Source organism: Diorhabda carinulata, chromosome 1 (genome assembly GCF_026250575.1).
Source record: "Diorhabda carinulata isolate Delta chromosome 1, icDioCari1.1, whole genome shotgun sequence".
Classification (NCBI taxonomy): Eukaryota; Metazoa; Arthropoda; class Insecta; order Coleoptera; family Chrysomelidae; genus Diorhabda; species Diorhabda carinulata.
Window position 1 is genome coordinate 6,783,741 of NC_079460.1, and position 19,219 is coordinate 6,802,959.

The 19,219-nt window shown below is 30.6% G+C and overlaps 1 protein-coding gene across 1 annotated transcript in view; it reads right to left on the bottom strand.

Moving 5' to 3' along the window:
* LOC130899734 (uncharacterized) overlaps positions 1-11,825 on the bottom strand; it is a 38,109-nt gene extending 26,284 nt beyond the window's left edge. Inside the window, exons 1-12 of the mRNA XM_057809902.1 lie at positions 11,639-11,825; positions 11,451-11,571; positions 11,030-11,232; positions 8,761-8,969; positions 8,562-8,694; positions 8,341-8,500; positions 7,040-7,143; positions 5,973-6,174; positions 5,678-5,838; positions 2,884-2,964; positions 1,371-1,575; positions 820-1,022 (exon numbers count right to left, since the gene is read on the bottom strand). Coding sequence (XP_057665885.1) covers positions 820-1,022; positions 1,371-1,575; positions 2,884-2,964; positions 5,678-5,838; positions 5,973-6,174; positions 7,040-7,143; positions 8,341-8,500; positions 8,562-8,694; positions 8,761-8,969; positions 11,030-11,232; positions 11,451-11,571; positions 11,639-11,707 — 1,851 coding nt within the window. The 5' untranslated portion in view covers positions 11,708-11,825. The remainder of the gene's footprint in view (positions 1-819; positions 1,023-1,370; positions 1,576-2,883; positions 2,965-5,677; positions 5,839-5,972; positions 6,175-7,039; positions 7,144-8,340; positions 8,501-8,561; positions 8,695-8,760; positions 8,970-11,029; positions 11,233-11,450; positions 11,572-11,638) is intronic.
* Positions 11,826-19,219: the final 7,394 nt, after the last annotated feature.

The following is a 19,219-nucleotide window of genomic DNA, read 5'->3' on the forward strand; positions in this document are numbered from 1 at the left end:
AATAAACACACTAATTTCAATAAAAAGTTTATAAACAAAGTAACTGTAGAGGTTTATTTGCATGTAACCTGTTTCGAATGGGTGTGTCGTTGTTGCAACTAATATATTTTCTCACGAGAGGTCGCACGATTCGAGAAAAGAGCGCCAAAATCTAAAATTTAATTTATTTTAATCAAGAAAATTAAAATAGCCAATGTCTTAACTTTTTTTAAGACCTGATGTGATACGATAAAATGAGGTATAATTTCGTGATCAGCACTACCAAATTAGTGGAAAAAATAATCAGAGCTTGAACAAGGAAAATGATGTCGGCCGATATATGATATATATATGATGATACATATATATATATATATATATATATATATATATATGTATATATATATATATATATATATATATATATATATATATATGTATCGCTCTTGAATATATAGTTCATTCAATAAATTACAGTTAATTCGCTTGTGAAGTTAATTGTAATTTTGAGTTAAATAAATTTTTAAAACCATATTTTCGGCCATCGAAAATATAATTCGATATACATTTTTTCTGCACTATAATTTTAAATTACACCATTTAAGGAGTTATAGAATTGACTTGAAAGTCTTAGATTGTTGCGAAAAATTCTTTGACACTCTTTTTGTTAACTTAATCTACTAAAGATTAGTGTGTTGTTTATAATCGGTAGTTATGAAATGTCACCACCTAAATTATAATTCGACAGAAATGTTTAGAGATACAAGATAACATATTCTATAATATATAATATTAGAGAAAGTGTCTCTTTTAACTGCTATAACAACTACAATAGCTCACCTCGTTTAGGGAAGCCACTCTTGCCTCCTCAACATTTAATGTCTTAAATAGTTTGACACCCCTAATTTTAACAGGGCTGCTTTTCAAGTATACATCTTCCATTGTAACATTATTGATATTAGCAGCAAACATTGCGTAGGCTGTAAGATTTTTTATTTTTAGCGCTTCAGTGAATACTTGACTCCCATTTTTAAGTAATAAATCTAAAATAAAATATCAGTAACTTATAAAATCATTTGACAGAATAAACAAGAATGAATAGATATGAATATAATTTGAACTTAATTTTTACTTTTTGACTAGATGGAGCTTCATTAGAAAATAGATGGTTTGAAAATATTACACTGCATTTTTATGCACTGGAAAAATATGATTATAGTAGTTCAACTTATGAATCATTCAGTCTGAAATTATAGGGTGTTATTGATATTTTTAGTAATTGTCGTTTGATGGACAGTTCTGTTAATGATTATATGAAATTAAGAAATCTTAGAGTTACCTCATATTGTCATGAATTCATAACAAACTATTAAATACTCAATTGTATATACCTTTAAATGTCTCATCATTGGTATCTAAGTGATCTGTAATGAGTGTTTTGAATTTAGCTTTTCCAGTTATAACCTGTGGTTCATCGTATTTAAGCCATTGACCAGGAGCCCATTTTTCTTTATTTACCAAATTCAAGATGATATTTCTTGCCTTTAGATTTTTAGCATATACTTGACCTTTGATTGTAGTGTCTTCATCAATTACCTATAATTCAAATTAAATATGAAGTAGCCATCTACACAACGCTGATGTCGACGACTGGGTTTGTCCACCGCTTCAATTTGTTTGTTTACTATGGAGAAAAGTGGAATTTCAGTGGTTCTGTTAGATGCAGATAATACATTGGTGTACTCTATGGAAAGAACATTCACGAAAATTTTTCCATAACCAATTTATCCTATTCAACACAATTGTTTCTTCAAATATTTAAAAGTCGAGATTCAAGTTCAGAATGGTATATTTGGCTATATAGTTTCTTTATAAGCTCTTTATCAACAAAACGTCTGGCGTGTTTAAATTTCTTGACTAATTTGTATGGAAATGAGCAACAATTAATTTCCTGAGGAGTCTTATCATACCCTATGATATGATATAGTTATTCTTCAAAAAAAGGGCATCATCCGAAGAACAAAAAAAAGGGAGGAGTATTTGATGGGGCAAAGATAGGGTAAATCACTAACAAATCATTTGAAAAAACAGTTTCTAATTGTAGAAGACCACTATTGACTAAACAACGACGTCTGTTTGGCTCAATTCGAGCATATACATAGAGTAATGAGACAAGGAGCATCTTCTACCACAATAATGCATGTTTACAATCGTGTCGTATCTATCAACAAAAAGGGAATGAATTTGCTCTTGTACTCACCATATTTGATGGTGAAGGTTCTCATTGCTACCTAATCAATGTCTCGTTATAAAATCTGAAGCGAGTTGATACAATGATGGTTTGGATCACTTGTTTTCATTGATTGAAATTGATGATTGATTTTCTCCAGAATAGGAGATAAACTATATTCACATTAAATTTGCAAGTTTTTCCATAATCAAATGACGGATAATCATGTACTGGCCTAATATTACCTATTTTGGTTATTAAAGTTTTTCTAACGAAAATCTTGAAAATTGCATTCTTCTAAACGTTTTTAATTAAAGCTCATTAATTTACATACTACCAGCTCTACAGAATACGTTGATCTAATGAGTTTGCAAAATTTCAAACTAGATTTTTTTTTAATGAATTTCTATAATCTGATAATCCTTATCTCAATAATAAAATTTACTTGAGAATTTTTCATCATCGAAAGTTGAGTGAATAATTGCAGATGAATTTGCTTATCCTTAATATGTATATACATATTATAAACCAGTTTTTGTTTAGAAAACTCGTAATGTGTAAAATACATCCTCTAATTGCGCCTATTCTCACAGATTTCACCATTATATCTATACCATTATTATCTTAAAGTAGGTCCATATTCAATCTATTCTTCACAATTTCTTCATACTCACCAGATTCTCAGGGTCTGCCAGCAGTTTGAGATGACTTAATTTTACTTTAAGTTGTTTTATAGCAGTATCTAAGTTCTGCACCTGAAACGGAAAATCGTAGTAAAAGGCAACAACAAAGTATATTTTCAATATGGGAATAAATTTACCGTGAAAATGATTTAAAAAGAGATCTCGTTGTGGGTTTATATTAGATACTAGGATATAAATCTACAAAAAGTCACAGTTAGACGGCTCAATGATGCTCATCCAGTAATAACTGAATTATTGATAAAATTTTCAGAAACAATGAATTGATAAAAAACGTTATCCACAACAAGTAGTTAGCAATGAGAAAAAGAAAGTTTCGGTTTTAGAACAACTACAAAAGAAACAATATTAAAAATTTGTAGTATCTTGTATTAAAATCCTCACAAAAACATCAAAGACAAAATGGAATTAGTCTAAATAGTGTTTAATGGAAAATGCCGGTTTTTATGTGTTTATATGAAAAATTCTTACGCCTCAATTCAAACATGTCGCAACTTGTTTATTTATTGACGACGTTTTCATGATAAACAGTATGGAGTGCCATAAATATGAAATTCGTGCATTGTTAAGATATTATTGGAGGCAGAAGTTGAAAGCAGCCATGGCAACAAGGAAAATATGTGAAATTGAAAGGAAAGACACAGTCGATGAGCAAACGGTAAAGCGTTGGTTTAATACTTTTAATAGTTGAGATCTGATTCTTGAAGATAGTTCGCACTCAGTTCGTTCACCTGCCTGGGATATTGAGGTTGCAAGGGAAAAAATAGAAAAACTACTTAGTTTATCAGCACTCGCCGATTATTTAAAGATGTATGTATGGATGGATTTGGGATCTCGTATACACTGCGACCCAAAGGATTGCAAGAGGTCTTCGATACGCTCCCAGGTATATTGCTCCGGAGCTCTTTAGTTTTTCACACTTCAAGAGAATGTGGATAGAGGTTTCGTCCTCTATGCAACAAAAACTCGCCGCATTATTTGCTAGATCTAGCGTCCTCAGGTGTTTGTTGAGACGACAGCGCCCCGATAGAACTTCTGATTAGTAGATTGTTCTTACTTAGGTTGATATATTCAGCTGATCTACTCTGGTTATAGTTTCTCAGAAGAGTCTTTACTTATCTCAGCCCTTGGTTGCCCAATAATTGGTTTTGCTCCTTTCTACCTTCTATTCCAGTGCTTTTTCCATTCTTCTGTAGCTGATACCACAGAAGGGTTCGGGTTCCTCCATGGGACTGGTCTGCCCCCGCTTTAGTGAGCTTATCAGCTATTTCATTTCCCTTAAATCCGGTGTGTCCCAGAATCCATTGTAGGGTAATTTTATTTTTCTTGCCTAGCTCGTTAAATTTTTCGAGGCAATCCCTAACGAAATTGGATTTTATGATATTGGAGCTTGACTATCGGACAGAATTATGATCTCCCGTTTGTGATATTTTCTTTCTAGATTGAACCGAACACATTTTTCAATTGCATACATTTCTGCTTGAAAAATGCTTGGTGCGCTGCCCAGACTTCCAGAGTGTTTGGTTCTGGACACTTATACTCCTATTCCAGTACCATCTGCTGTTTTATATCCATACGTATACCATTTCTGTTAATTTTTTGTATGGTGTTTTGCTTTCACAGTTGATTATAGAGGTGAAGTGGATATTATACATCACTACTCAAAATCATTAGTAGAAATCTATAAAAGTTGTCGAATAGTGCTACACGAATTAAGCGAGATTCAAGCGAAACATTGAGTAGAGGTGTGTAAATAGCTTCTTGCCTTGCCGAAAGATGATTGAAAATCAATTTATCTAAACAACTCGAACATAGAAAATCAGTGGTAAGAATTACCGGATACCGTCGCAAAGAGAGCTCGTGTCGAGCGGAAAGTCTTGTTATCTGTCTGGTGGAATTATGATGGTTCAATACACTTCAAAATAATTCTAATTGATTGAACTATCAATTCTGCGGTATATAGTGGACAGCTGATGCGATTGTATTAGGTTTTATCAGAGGAATATGCAGGTTTATTTAACTGAAAGCGGGCTCTCTTACAATAAGACAATGTTAAACCATATACTGCGAAAGTTACGCGGAGAACTTGATGGTATTAAGCTCCTACCATATCCAGCATTTAGTTCGGATCTTGCACCGTCGGATTACTTATTATTCCGATCTATGGTGAAATTATTACGTGTGAAAAATTTCGAATCCAAAGGTTTTTCCAAGGTCAAAGAGAGCTTGCTGAACGTATGGTTAAAACCACAGAATACGATGGACTTTATTTAGAATATTAAGTTTTTTTTGTTGTATGATTACTTATTTCATAAACAAAGTGAACATTGGAAACTGACATAATGATTATCGAAATATCAAATTCAAAAGCAAAGCAGCCTCAAATTTCTTACTCTAATGTTTATTTACAATACAAAAACATTATCTTCGCTAAACATGTTAATCTTTTTACTATGAAACATTTCAGTCGAAAAGAAATATGTGTTTAGGTATATCCAAGGTGTTCAATTCTCACAAAACCCGTTAATTGAGAACAATATATAGTAAACAAATTGTTTCTGCAGACTTACACAGTGAATAAAGTTTTTTTCTCTGAGATATGCTCAAAAACTGACTTAAATGAATCATCTTCGAAGTGTACTTTCTCTCTAAAGAGGAACTTCTTGAAGAAAGTAAATTAGGATACATAAATATAAAATCACATCTGGTATACATAGTTTGAGTTTGATCGAGGAGTATTGGGACACCCTATATAAATTTTATTTACCTCATTCTTGCTTAAACTTTCAGCTTGAATAGTACCGTTTTTATACAAGTTTTCTAGTAAAACGTGTTCTGAATTCTCTTTCAAATTATCGTTTTTAGTAACTACCATAAGTTCAAAATTTTTAAAGCACTCTCTTATATGTTCTTCTGATTTGGAAATATCTACAAATGAAGAGTAAGTTTTAGGAAGCATAGCAGCATTAAACGGTTGAACAGTTGGATAATAGATATGAGATCAAATATTCCTTGGAGTGGTGTTGAAATCTCACTATTTGGACTTAATACAGTATACTCACCAGTTTTTTGAGATTCGGAGTTTATTGGAAATATATAAAAACTATCTATTTTAATTTCTAAATCGTTATTTAGTCCTACTACGTAAATACTTTTTGACATTCCTTTGTGAATGTCCAGAATTTCGGAGAAGTTCGAAGGATATGGACGTTGGACTTCCAGTTTAATTTCACCGAAATTCAAACTGTATATTTGTATATTTTCCTATAAATAAATATACTGTAAGAACATTGATATATATATATATATATATATATATATATATATATATATATATATATATATATATATATATGAACTAACTTCAATATATTTTCCGAGCTTTTGAATACTTATGTATTCGAAATAATAGGAATTTTCACTAATTTTTGATTGGTTTGATTTTGAATGACGTTCAATTTTTTTAGGTTAGAAAAAGATAAGTTTTAGTGAATGATGTTTAATATTGATTGATTGATTGGTAAATTTATGGATAACATTAAATTTCAATAGGTTAGGTCGTTATGAATGTACTATATATATTTGTTAAAATGTGGAAAAAATCTTTACTGGGAATTGATTGTTTCCCACAATCTTCTGAAATAGCTACTTTAGTAGTTTATAGAATTATTAAATCCGTACTTTTTTCGTCAAATATATTTTTCAATAATTTTTATATTTCGGTCTCTATCTTCGAAACATAGTGTTATGAGCTCTACCACGACATGGACCATGAAGACGTACATATACAGCGGCGATTTGTTTAGATTGTTTGTTCACTTACTATCTAGAACTACTCGAGAACTTCTTTTGGGTATAAATACGTGACTATTTAGCAGCGAGGAGTCAGTATACAATTGATTATCATAGTAAACGAAATAGTAAATATTAACCGGTGAATAAATAAATCAAGTAAGAAAGAGACATTGTGTATAAATTAAACCGTTGAAATAGTTTAAATAAATGAGAAAAACATCACAATAGAAAAAAGTTGTAAATTATTCTCTTTTCTGTTTAAACCTTAAAATTAACACAATACTAAAATTGTCCTTTAACGTTTTAGAGACATAAAACAAATAATGAAACTCACTTTAGTCGGTATTATTATTAAATAAGTTTTGTTAACTTTGACTACTTTGGACATTTGAACGTCATTTTCTGTTTTAAATCTAGAAACTGGCGTGTACTCCAAATCTGAAACAAATAAAGTTTATAAATATTACGCTAAAAATTGAAAAAATTAGTTGAGATGTGATGAAAAAATTCAATGATTCAAGTTTTATAGTATCTATTACTGACACTGCATCTGTTACTACTAATATGTTCATGCCCTCATGTGTTGAGACAAACGGTGGCAAGTTTGAATCCTTTCACACTTTAGCCTGTGAGATCATCATAATGAAACATGGATCTTGGGCAACGCATTGATATTCAAGTCGATAAAAAGCTTACGATATGTTGATATAGGTCTAGGGATGATGATGTAGTGATTTTTCGTGACTGGAGACTGTTGATAACTGGTATGAGAGATTTAGAAATGGGAAAGAACTAGTTGAGAGCGAAGTACAATCAAGACTTCCCTCGACCTCACAGACAGAAGAAACTGTATATAAATAGATAAACTTGTTTGTTTCTGTTATCAGCATAATAATTCGCTGTTTCAGAAGTCACTTTTATTGGCATATTTCCAAATGCTATTAGTATTTCTGTCTGTCTACGTTCGTCTTATTAGATATACTACCAAGCTTTTCTTGACTCATCCCGAAAATAGAAAGTGTGCCTAAAAGACCATTCTGGGAAGTGACAAGGTTTTGACAAAGCAGTTGGTGGTTATCCAGAAATCATGGATTCAAAGGTGGTACAAATGTATTGGGTAGTACTATGAAGGGGATTATTTCTTTTTTACTTTGTTTGAAAATAATCCATCACATTTGTTTATCACACTTATATTAAATAACATTTGTTTGTGTGATGTGAAACAAGTTTATAGTACGTTTTGTATGATATTGTATATTGTGCATTTAAGGAAATATTGTTCAACCAAAAAAGATGGAAATGACGACATTTCAAATGTAATAATATTATCGTGCCCTATGTCATAATAATTTTTCATTCTTTCAGTAATTTCTTAAGACATTTGGAATATATAGAGGTATGATGCTTGTTGATAGTTTATACTTAATACATCAACTATCATTTTTAGAAAATAATGAAAACAAAAAAAAAAAAAAAAATAGAAAGAAGAAGTCCAAGAATGGTTCGATTATATTCTCAAGCCAGTGTTTTTAGTGCAACATATATGATATACTTCATCACTTGTGCCAGGCATATACTTATTAGTACAATGAATTCAATTTAATTACTGAATTAATTATAAAAATGTATATTTACCATTCCAGCGATAAACTGTATTGATTTTAGATTTGCTATAAATGATGACGTAACTTTCATTTGTATTACCATAAATATCCAACTGTATTGGATTGATGGTTCTTAGATGTTGTAATTTGGTAATTTTCTCATTAATAAATTGGTATACGAATGAAGGCACCTAAAATTTCCGGACGGTAAATTTGATATTCAACACATGAAATATTAATGCGATTACTTACTGTTCTGTCAGATAAATCTTGTAGAATTATAATAATTTCAGCAGTACGAGTAGTAAAAGATCCAAGTTTTATCGCTCCAGTCGTAAAAACTGTTTGGATTTCATCAAAATGAAACCCCAGCCACTTATATATCCTGAAAAATAATAAAAACATTTAGTATATCACAGTTTACAATTCAGATATGCAAAAATATTCTCACGATGTGACTGCCAGGTTATCTCCTTTGTTATTAGCCACAATTAAGAACAAATTTCGATTATTAATGAAAAAATGTGCATCAGTGGCATCAGGAATGAAGAGATTTTGTATCAGACTGAATTTAGTAGTTTTGTTAGATATATACACATACGCTTCTCCCATTATTTCAGATTTAATTATTATAAAACTGAAGTTATCAAACATTATATCCTAAAAAATAAGAACTTTGTAAACACCGTAGTTTTGTTTTAATTTGAAATTATACAAAGTAAGGGGTGTTTTTCAACATATACACAAGCTTAACTAATAATAAAATATCAATGAAGCAGGCTTGGTATTAGTATTGCAATAATTTTAAGACATTAATGATTGAATATGATATCGGACGTTTTGCCGCAACTGCGTAATCTGCAACACCAATCTTCACAAACTTTTCGCAGCACATGCAGTCGTATTTCTCCTATGAATCTTCGAATTTTCACTTCCAGGTGATCAATTTTTACTGATTTGTCGACGTAGATAAGTGAAAGAAAATAATCTAATAGGGTTAAATCACATGATCTTGGTGGTCAATTAATTGGACTATTACGTTTAATTATTCTCCTTTCAAAAGTAAATCAAGCGCGTGCTGTATGGCATGTGGCCTGTTGGCACCACAATTCAGCAAGATTAATACTAGCTAATCATTTCATTGACTATTGACAGAAACATCCTGACTATAATTGTTTTGGAAGACATATGGACCAATGACTTCGGCAACCTATAAAACGCACCAAATGGTAATTTACTGTGTTTCGACAAAATGCTACAATTCTATTCATTTACGTATCAGTCCATTAAAAATGGGCTCCATTGTAGAATGGAAATTCATTATCAATTTGCTTTTTAGCCAATTATCCGAATTGGTGGCATATACGATTGTCGGTTGGCTTTATGTTGAATCTCGAAAACTTTTAAGCCAAGATCCTTCAATAAAATCTTCTATAATGCTGAAGAATACAACCTCAGTTGCTGATGACCATGAATTGATTTATTTGAATGTTCTTCAATGGTTTTCTGTACAGCGACTACAGCTTCTTCAGTGCAGACTATTCGGCGTTTTATGGGATTCACAAAACGATTCATTATTAGAATCCGCTACTTTGAAATACGATTATGTACGCCATAAAATGAACGAAGAATAAGCTTAACAAACAGAATTATTTCATATTTAAATTTTATATACATATTTTATAAAAAAAAACGATTTGTAAACGTGCTCTATTGTAAATCTATCTATAATGAAATGTAAAAACAAATTAAACAAAATATTCGTAGAAATATTTACTGGGATTGAGGACTGCTATTCAGAGTATATATCTGCCACACTCTCCTCTGTTACATTAGTCACCTTGTTGTAATAACGCTTTCATTAGATGTCAATGGCTGGATTTAATTAGATTGATGATATTAATTATTGGAGTTCATTTTTGGAAAAAATTATGCATTACTACAACTGTTAGGGTTGTTTGGAAATGGACGTAGCTTTCACTATTCTAAATATTATTTTGAAAGGCTCCAGAATGAATTTTGGTTGACGGAGTTACTGAAATTGGCTACGAGTGAAGTATAAGAACTTAGCTTTTCATAGTGAAGGCTTTGGATCCAATGAAGTGCATCTAAAAACTTGTAGGAGCTTTGTTTTCAGAAATTTTGAGTTGATTTGAAATATCTTTGCAGAAAATTATATATATCGTCATGTGGTCAAATGCTAACAACCATATTTCAGCTTAATATTTTTAGTAAACACACATTAGCTCTCCACTTTTTGACGTCAATTGAACTGAGGGGACATTTCATTAAATGCTATTTATGAGGTTTTTCTGTTCATTGTCAGTTAGAAATTTCATTTTATTTAGATTTAGAGAAAAATTGAGCTTTGGTTTTTGATGTGATGAAACTGAGCTTCGTATTATGCTGCTTTTTCGTATATAATTTCCCATTAATCAATTTAACTGGATATTTTCAGTTTTCTATAAAGGTATCAATTTTGTTGACTTCTCGTCAAACTATTACGGCAACTCCAAAATGTAAACAGCTAAGGAGGAGAATCAAGATACACTTTGGAACGTTTTCTTTTACTGATCATTTACTGGGTTTCTAAATGATGAATTCCAGACGTTATTATTATAAGATTTTGGTTGTTATAGTTATCAATGCGTGTCTCAAAAATTAAGTCAGTGTTATCTAATATCAACAGTTTTATACGTTAGTAAACTAAAATATCTTACTTTCATGAATGTTATTTTTTCACTGTCCCGGATTTTATCGAAAGTTTGATTCTGTGGTACCAATAACAATTTTTTACTAGATATTTCATATAAATCTTGCTTGGTAAGCACATAGGTTGAATTCAAGTATGAAAACATTCTTATATAGTCATGTATTCCAGTAATATTTTCCTCAAAGTTTTCTATAGCTATATTACTAGAATCTAAAACACGAAGCAAAAATAAAATTTTGCAAATACCATTTATTATACAATATAATAGAAAATTTAATATGTTTAACGAGTTTTTTTTTTAATAAAATATTGACTATGATGGTTATATGTGGAGAACAAAATTTTCAGCTCGCTCAGACTTACTCTTAAAATCCAAAAAGTAATAATTAGTTATTTAAAAGAGTTGGAAGTTTATCTTATAAAATTACCTCTTTTATTGAAAGTCCGTCTTGTTTGCAAAAGTTGCTCTTCCAAAAATTTCGACTGTTGATCAAGATATTCGTTTAAATTTACACATAATATTTGATCAACACTACAAATGGATGCAATCTAAAATTAAGGCAGAAGAAAATATATATTGAAAATATATCTGAACATAATTTTTACGTAAACTTACAAAAAGGAAGTATAAGAAATATATGACCATTTTAGTGACAATTAATACTTTAACTGCACTGTAATACATAGTAGTTTACAATGCTTTTTTTTTCAAAAAACTTAATCCAAAAAAAAGACGGAATGTTTTAGTTTTATAATGGTTTCTATAGCCGTGCGTATAAATCGATACTACTCGAGTTTTCTTTGGCATGTAATAGATGGCGACCAGCATTCGTTTTAGTTATACCTCTAATCACTACTATACAGTTTGTCTCACTATCAATTTATGACATTATTTAGAGCGTATTCGTTCTATTCATCAAGATAGTTTCGTTTAATCATTGCGATGCGTTCCAACGTTACTATCCCATTTTTATAGAATAATTCTTCTGCTGTAGTAATGGTTTTTATGTTGCTTAAAATTTTTTTATACAGCCAATTGTCATGGATTTAAATATGGAGAAAAAACTCCAAAAATGTCCTTGAATCATCAACTCGTTGTTTCTGTTTCATTACGAGCAAATAGGCATTCATTTAGAAGAAGTTTTTTTATGCTCAACTGTTCACATAAAATGGTGTAAAGACAAAACTGAATCTCAAATAAATTAAAATGAATTGAGTTTTAAGAGATTAATACTGTTTGCCCCAATTTAAAATTTTTAGATTCTCTCTTTCCAAAAGGGATAGAAAAGATCCGATTTTTCTCTTACGCCTAAACAGATGCATCTCACACACATTATAAGTAACCACAGATATTAGTTTTTTCCGAATGTCTTCAGTTTTAATATCAAGAAAATCTTATAAATCTTCAATTTTCAATTTGTATACTGTTTGACTGATAAATCAAAACCACTAATAATCTACAGCAGCAGCGATACGTGTTTCTAATCCTGCTGGTTCGGAAACAGTTATAGCCGAAGTAATAAACATTTAGGTATTGACCTGGGAGATAAGAGACAATTGGCGAGACTACCTGTTTATTGAAGCCGGTTGTCAGTAAACCATTATTTTTTATGCTTGGCAAACGGACATCTATCCAACGTACATCTCATCATTAAATGACAGTAACGGAGATACCCGTGGTTAACTGAGCAATTAAACTTTCAAATTGTTATGTGCACCAAGATAACAACGCTCATTCTATTCGAGCATTTCACTTTATGATTAGAGTACAATTTATACGAATTGCCAGGTTCATGACGTTTTCTAATCTATTGACTGGACACCGAGTTCGTTTAACGTACCCTACCTGAACCCCATTTTCGTAATTCGAATACATTTACCAGCGTTTCCGTCGTTACATCTTTATCTTCATAATAGTGATTGTTTCTCTTTCAATTATATTGAGGGAGCTAGAATAAAAGATTTTAGTCATTTGCTTATTTATAAATGTTTATTAAATTTAATAGTTTACTATTATAATGACTTGAAGCTATATTACACCTTGGACGAATTAAATTCTTTTCTATATGAAAATAATCCAGTTAATGATCTCTGGTTTATAGAAATACAAAACCTCATTGTGACAATTATACTTATGAGAAAGAGTCTTCGATTTGTATACTGAACAAACTAGATAAATTATAGGTTCCTCGTACAGTTTTCAAGTTCTGTGTTGAGGCTTCACTGTTTTAAAAAAAAGAGAATGTCCTAGATTAGAATTTTCTATTTCTGTGATTTGGATGGAGCCTAATATACATGTTGATGATATGAGTTTTGCGTAGTAGATGTTGAAGTTTTAATCGAAATCAGGCGTGGATATATCCACACTTACAGCCTGTTTTACATGATGAAAATCCCCTCCCCCAAATTCACATAAATCAGTACAGATAACCAGTGAAAGTGGACATGAGGATGACACATTTACTCCAGAGATATTTCCTCAAAATGAAGTGATATAATAGCGTGATCTCAATTTACCAATTTTGAATTCCATGAGGGTCAAGTTTTTACAAGAATTAATACAATTTAAAGCCATCGCAAATCTTAATTAAATATTTCTCAGACGATGAATAATAATAAAAATTGGCAAAAAATTTTTGGAACACCAATGGAATCTTCAATATTCCCTATATTAGCAGATTAGGTAATGGATTACATCTTGGACTTGGTAATATTTGTTTTACCTTTCCATATTCCCTTATACTTATATATACTGCTCATTTATTCAGAATAATCATAAAATTTTCAATACACATCAGTTATGTCGATATCAATGTGACTATTGTCCAATATAATTTGAATCTGTCTGAGCACCACTGATTTATTCGATAACGTTGTAGAACTTTACTATCTGTTAAAATTGAAAGCTCATTTGGCAAGATATTCCAGTATATTTATTAGATAAAAGTCATTATAACTGAACCGCGAGACGATGTCGAGACACTACAAAGAAAAGATCTAAATTTTCAGTTCCAATTTTCGGGAAAGTTTATTGTCGATTAGTGAAAAGGAATTGGTAAAATTTCAAAGAGTCGCGTCTTTAAATCGATGTTTATTAGGTTGGGTTGCTTCTTTGATTAAAAAGGGAGATCTTTATTCCCCATCGGAACAAATAAGAAATAAGTAAAATGAATTAATTCGTAAGTTTGACGATCTTTATATCGGCATTTGTATTATATTAGAGAAATGAGAGAGTGAGGAGTGTAAATCAACAATTTTATAAAAGTTTACTTTGTTTACATATCTTCAACAGGGTCGTGATTTACTGACAATTATGAGAAAATTTCAATATTGTCAACTACTCGGAAACATATTTATTACAGTTATAATATTATTCAACGCTGTGGCCTTCTCCATCGGACTCATGTAATTTTTTCAATAGTTCCAGTAGTATTATTTATTGTTTGTGTAACTTCTCGGGACATATACGTCATATACGAGTACAACATCTTCATAATAAAGAAAAACAGTCAATATTGTCTTTCCTACGACGTGCTTTTTTGGTCTTGGCGATTGAGAATGCTTCCACTATGAAGACCATCTCTTTGCTTCTCGATCGTATCTGATTCATCACCAATAATAATCTAACTAGTTTTTCCAAAGGTATAGCAAATTTCTTGATTCAATTTTTCCATAATTTTTCACAGTAACAAAAACCTACAAACTGAAAAATACAGACATGCCGTTGACAAGCTTATATGTTCAATCGGTAATGGCGAAAACCAAGGAGTTCGTGACGACTTACTAGTTCTTTACAATACTTCCAAATCCAATTTTTTCATGCTGAAAGAAATGGTTTATATAATAAAAACAAATTCTAGCAAAAATTTCTCGAAAAGTTGAGGAGGCCAAGGGTGACAATCGAATCAAGAGACACAGACCAATTCAATATAAATAGAACTATCGCAAAAGTGTAAAATTCCCGAGGGTATTATTAGATTGTTTTTTTTGTTGGTTATCGATAGTTTCACGATAAAGTTTTTTCTATTCTTAAGAAGCTAACAACATTTTTTAATAGAGTAGGGACATAAATTGATGGCAATAATTAGTACAAATATATGATTTCAGAATAAAATATTTTGTAGCCTCGTATTTAAGCCACCCCTCGTAAATATTATTAGACTATTAGGACCATCGCATCGTCAAAGTCGGGGCAGTTCTTATTATTTATGGTTTATTTCTAGATCAATGTGGAAGGTTCCAATTTATTAAATGATAGGAATAAACTTTCTACTTAGTTTTTATTTGACTATAAATCGACTAAGTTAAATTTACAATTTACTAGAGCCTAAAACAGAAGTGCTATTTTTTTATTGCCACTCTTATCCATACTTTACTACTTTTTACTCAAGTTTAATGTAGGATTTCCAATTTATTTTAACTGAAATGTAATGTGAAGATAACTTTTATTACCGAGGACACAAAATCACTTCTATTACATCCGAATTTCCTAAAAAGCCCGGAGGGTAAAAAATAAGGACATCATGCTTAGAACTTTACGATTTTGGATGTTTTAACTTTCAGGCATGGTCCATCACACGTGTATTCGTTCCCATTATAGGAACAATTTAATTGGACTTTTAATTCTGGAAATTAAGCATTTGTGGCACGGTTGTCTATTCCGCGTTACGTAGTTTTGCCGTTATTACAAAGGTCTTTGTTTGGGGGTTTTTAAATTTAGGACAGTTGATTATATTTTAATGAAATTTTGGAGTAATGATTGATAAAATCCAATGTCAACTGATTATTGTTTCAAAAATATAAATTCAGTTTTTGTATGTATCAAAGCATAAGCTGCTTTCGACCAGATTTGTTCTATATATTTGTTCTTTCGAACAGCTCGAGCATTACTGCTGGATGAACCCTAGGCCACAGCTGAGAGCTGCGAGCAACTTGATGTTTTCTTATAATTTTTTTTTATAACTGCTATTATTCGTTGTATTTTTTAATGCGAAAACCACTACCAGACGTGGACTTTAGGGATACATGTCTTATATAGACTACCAGGGATCCACGAGGTACTCAACAGGTTTACATTAATTTCCATCGTTAGATATAATCTTCACATTTTTTACGAAATTGAGGAAGAAAGTGGACATGTAGAAGTGGGGGCCCATCGAAACCAGTGAAATAATGGACTATGAGAAAAAATATTAGGATCCACTGATTTTAAAGCGTTTTAACATCGTGTTTTGATGTGAATCCCTTGATGTCAAGAATTATTATCAGATTTTGCTCACATAAATTCTTTAACTTTGTTGATTTGCGTTTGATAGCTTAGAGATAATTACTAGAGTATTGGAAGAACGAATGCAATGAAAAATGAAGATGAGGTTTTGTACAGTAAATTGCATAGAATCTCTCAGACTCAATTTGACATTTTAAAAGGCCTCACCAAAGATATTATCAGTATTTTTGTAAAATTCGAATTTACTTTCACTGTCAAATGATAATTTGAATGCTGCAAATCTTTTCTACTAAATCAAATTTAAGTAAGTGGCAATCAGTAATATTGAAATAATAAATAAAGTAAACTATCAGGGCTAGATACAAAGGTTGATTAAATTTTTTAGACTGAATCGAATTCTAACTTTGACTCGTAGATAACTAAATTCAATTTAGTTATTATTATTATTATTGCATCTTTTTTTGCAACAAACGATGCCCCAATTGTGGATTCATCAAATTCATTTTAATTTAATTCTACTACGCTTCCTCAATATTGTATAACTTATTCCTAGTTACGTCTATCAACATTATTACTAAAGAATGTGAAAATATTTGTCATTTGCTTGTTCATAATGGCGTTGTGATATTTTATATACATTTAATCGACTTAATAATGTATAATCATATACTAAGTAGCAGTATGAAAAATAATTGCAGAAGACTTATGAATCGTGATAAACATGAACTGTTATATTTTCGTACTTAAATCTATATATTCACAACCTCATTATACAAAAGCTGTTTCGACAGATTGCTGTGTGTCGCAGCAATTAAAAACGAAATTTCCACTTTTATTAGTTTCTACAAATTGGTTATTACTAGAAAACATAAAACATTTGCTACTTTGTTACTATTTTTGCAGTAAAATTTGTATACCTATTTCAGTATGCTACAACCCCATTGGCTATTTTATATTTCCAATATGACTAATTTTATCTCAAAATTGGTATATATTCGCTATTGTAAAAGTCCACGTCATATAATGTATCTTTATAGCAATTCTGATCATTTCACGTTTTAATATCCTCCATAGAATCGTGGCAATCAAACTTTATTTAAAAATTGGTAAATTTTCTGCACATCAAATAACTCGTTTTAACCGAACAATTCGACTTAATCACAGGAATTAATAAAGTTATTAGCAAAAAAGTTCACTGAACTAATTAAAAATAAATAATATTTCTCGTACATCTTAAATCTAATCATATATTGCTACTAATTCTGATTAATCATGAATTATTTGTCTCAAGAGTCACCACTAATAGATTACGTATTTATTCCTCAAAAAACTTTTTGATGGGCTGTAAAGGAAGCGAAGAGTCTCGTTGTGCTGTTTTTATTTGAAAAGTAGGAGAGTTACATAATTTCTGGAATTTTGGGAAGGGTTTCTTATGGTGTGGTATCGTTTCGTTGTGCTTTTGGCAGCCTAGATTGCATAGAATATTTTTGTAGTAAGTACGGGTAAAACTGATGCTGTATTGTTTCCTGTCGTCGGCTATTTGGCTGGTGAACAGGTTCACCAGATTATAGGAAAACCACAGAGTATATATATATATATATATATATATATATATATATATATATATATATAACCAAACTTGCTAATATTTCAATATCTGTTAGAATCAGAAGAAAATGCTGAATTTTCAAATAATTCAAGCTATATTCAAGAGTGAGTAGAAGTATACAGGGACTACCGTTACTACAAAACAGCTTAACAAAATTTCATAACAATAAATTGTAAATCATTTCATATGAATTAGGTTTAGTTTGGAAGAAAAATTATAATAAAATGATTTATGGAAGAAGGCAATATTTAAGGGAGGCTGGAAAATCAAAAGAAGAAGGACAAATTTTGTCAAAATTATCTGATCACAAAAGCTCGTCAGGCATTTATAGCATATTGTCTTCTGAGCTCCCATAGGGCTTTGCTATGGAACCTGTCATCATGCATTTTCAAATAAACTATAGAACTGAGAATGAAGATAAAAATACAAAAACTTCAAGTGAAAACTGTACAAATATTTCAAGACAATAAATTTTAACTTTATTCAATAGTGGATTTTCCAGTTGATTATTAGAATGTAATTGATCCTATATGACCAACTTTGTCATAATTAGCATCCATTATTATTTGGAGCCTTAGCGATTGTATGAAAAATGAATCTTTAATTTTTTAGTGCATTGTAAGGGTGGTTTGAAAAAATTCTCCTTGAATAGAAATAGTTTCAGAGTAAAAGTTTGTTTTCAGAAAACTTGACTTTCCTATTTAGGGTTATGTTCACGAATTATTGAGCTATAGCAGATATTTTACATTTGAAATCTCATTTGGCCAATGACCGTATAAATTTCAAATCGATTGGTTGTTTAAAAGTTTCATTTAAATAGACAAGTGAAAAAAACAAACCAGGAGAGTGAGTTAAATATCTTACGGTAATAAAGTGTGGTGAAAATACAAGATACCGATCATAAATGAGTATAGGTTATATGAAATATTATGTGCAACAAGAATAAAACGAAAATGTAAAGAAGATTTGAAAAATGGTTCAAATACCTGTTGAGAATGTGAGCAGGTAGATTAAAAAAATAGATATAGTAAAAGAAGAAAAGTAATACTGGATATGACACAGAATGAACAAGTACGAGAGCTGGAAAAATAAAAATAATCAAATGACTCTGGAAATATATAGAAATAAATTATGTGAAAGCTTGATAGGAATGTGTTCCTCATAATTATTATTTTTTTCATTTATTTTCCATTTATCTAAATTGATATGGGATATAAATAAGAATATCTATAATTTTATAATCTTTCTGCTATCTGCGTTATCTTACTATAAAAATATTCTCTGATTATATTGGTATATCGACTCGTAAATCATTTATTTTGTTACATTATTTCGTAACATTTTCCAGTGAAATGAACGGT